At 41.9% G+C, this 2,516-nt stretch overlaps 1 protein-coding gene across 1 annotated transcript in view; it reads left to right on the top strand.

The window, feature by feature from the left end:
- The window catches only part of LOC101854964 (cation-independent mannose-6-phosphate receptor), a gene marked incomplete in the record, with an annotated part of 86,335 nt that overhangs the window by 25,908 nt on the left and 57,911 nt on the right, over positions 1 to 2,516 (top strand). Inside the window, 2 exon segments of the mRNA XM_013085335.2 lie at positions 640 to 789; positions 2,002 to 2,139. Of these exon segments, the coding sequence (XP_012940789.1) occupies positions 640 to 789; positions 2,002 to 2,139 (288 nt within the window).

Raw genomic sequence — 2,516 nt, 5'->3', positions numbered from 1 at the left:
ATTTGTATATATGCCTATTTTCAGGGGGGGGGGGGGGGGGGGGGAGGAGTAAAAAGAGACAATGCACAGATAAAGACAGATAGAGAGGCTGAGGAAGAGTAAAAATAAAAATGATGGATGGAATGAAACAGAACAAGGCAGCAAAGATGGTAAAATATGTTGTTATCTTATTACTATTCTCTTTTTAAAATGTACTGTCTTCTCTGATTTTTGTTTTTGTTCAAATCTTACCATTAATGCAACAGCTCTTTTGTATCGCGACACAGTCATGTTCAGCATGTGCTATGGAATACAATGAGGTGGCGCTTACAGTTTACCATGTGGTGTGAAAATTCACTCAAAGGTTGATGTAACAACTACATCTATGCCTTGGCACACTATGAGCATTCCACCTTCTGAAAAGACTCCCCTCCAACAACACTGTGAGATGGCATGTCTTCATTCTAGATTTCCAGTGTGAAAAACTACTTTGCCAAATAATCTTTATTAAAATATTAAAATTCTTTAGTAGTAGTCTAGCAAATTTTTGCGTTTTGTCATATGAAACTTTTATTTGCTTGAATTTGTCTTGATCTGGTTCACTTTATTTTTTTATTTTTCATTTATATCTGATCAAATGTATGTTTTCATCTTTCCTAGGCAAGAACGGAGCAGTCAGCCTTGGTAAATATACTGACCCTCTGAGCTATGATGCAGCCAGCAAGTCTCTGAAGCTCACTTACACCAATGGGGCTCATACTGAGAACAACTGCGCTAGGAAGACCACCATCAACTTCTTCTGTAGCCCAGGTTGGTTTATTGCAAAGGGTGGGACGGATTAACTATCAGCTGCCGTGGCAGAACATGTCTTCATTGTCTCATGATGTCTCACTGTAAACTTTGCCTCAAAAACTTTATTTATTTTAGGAAGAGGCTAGCCGTATTTAATGACGGCAGTCTAGCCGTACTTATTCTTAATATGATGGCTAGACTGACCATTTACAAAAAATAGGCCTACTGAATTGTAAATATACATTTTTAGTGTGCAGTACCTAAAGTATTTGTATTTGAGACGAAACCAGGTGCCTTAATGACAGTGCATGTATTTTAAACCTCCTGTTTTCTAATGTTAATAGGGCCTAAGATAAGTACGGCTAGACTGGCAGTCTAGCCGTACTTAATATTGATGGCTGAATTGTAAATGAAATGTTTAGTTTGCAATGCCTAAAGTATTTGTATTTCAGACAAAACCAAAAGGTGCCTTACTGACTTGCATGTATTTGAACCTGAATAATTACTAGATCTAGATCTAATGAGACCTGTGTACTTAACAGGCTTGAGTCGATAGGGCCCAACCTAGATCTAAGTACAGCTAGACTGGCAGTCTAGCCGTACTTAAGTACGGCTAGCCACTTCGTTTATTTTATTATAGTGCCTGTCCATGTTTACCCTCATCCTTTGCCTTTACTTTCCCAAGTTATAAAAAACATGAACTTGACATAGTAGAGCTCACTGTACCTGTGCTGGTGGTGGTCACAAGGGGGGGGGGGGGGTGTGGAGAGGCAATGTGGTGCAGTGGTTATATCCCTAACCTTGCTGTCCCGCTTTGACCCATGTCTTTTGTTAAGGGGTTTTCCAAAACTCTGTATTTGTGGGTGGTTGTCAGGTGCTCTGGTGTGGTTTGCTCCTTTCCTATCGTATATCTATTGTCCCTACCTCTCCTCCTTCTTTTTTGTCTCTTGTAACGCCTCTAACCTTTGGCACTTATAAAACCTAAGTGTATTGCAAGTGCCATAAAACCCTTACTAAAACAAATGATCTCTCCTCCTTTTATTTTATGTTTGTTACTCTCTTATCTTGTAACTCCTCAAACCTTTGGCACTTGTATGACCTAATTGTATTGCAAATGCCATAAAACTTTCATTAAAAAAAACAAAAACCCAGCCATGGTGGCAGGTGAAATGGTTGTTCTGGTGTCATTGTGCTTCAGTTTGCCCTAACTAAATCTCTCCCCTCCCCCAGGTGACCTTGAGAGCGCCCCTGTGCTGGTGCACAAGTCAGAAGACAGCTGCTACTACGAGCTGGAGTGGCACACCTCGGCCGCCTGCGTGCTATCACATCAGACGGGAGACAAATGCCGAGTGGTGGACAACGATGCTGGTGAGGACAGTAACTCTCTTCTCTCGCACTGTCTCTTTTTTGTGGGGGGTTTTTTCTCTCGTTTCTTTCTCTTCCTCTTCTTTTTCATATCTTTGTCTCTCTCTCTCTCTCTCTCCCCCCCTTCTCTGTCTGTCTGTCTCTCTCTGTCTGTCTCTCTCTCTCTCTCTCTCTCTCTCTCTCTCTCTCTCTCCCTCCCTCTCTCTCTCTCCCCCTCCCTCTCTCTCTCTCTCTCTCTCTCTCTCTCTCTCTCTCTCTCTCTCTCTCTCTCTCTCTACCTCACTCTCACTCTGTCTCGCTCTGAAGCGCACGCGCACAGTCACTCTTTCACGCTAAACCGCGACTCAGAATCTCTTTAAAACAGAAAGAAAAAGAGAGTA

This window comes from Aplysia californica, unplaced genomic scaffold (assembly GCF_000002075.1).
Source record: "Aplysia californica isolate F4 #8 unplaced genomic scaffold, AplCal3.0 scaffold00366, whole genome shotgun sequence".
Taxonomy (NCBI): Eukaryota; Metazoa; Mollusca; class Gastropoda; order Aplysiida; family Aplysiidae; genus Aplysia; species Aplysia californica.
The sequence above is the reverse complement of the archived record's forward strand: the minus strand, read 5'-3'. Positions and strand labels throughout refer to the sequence as shown.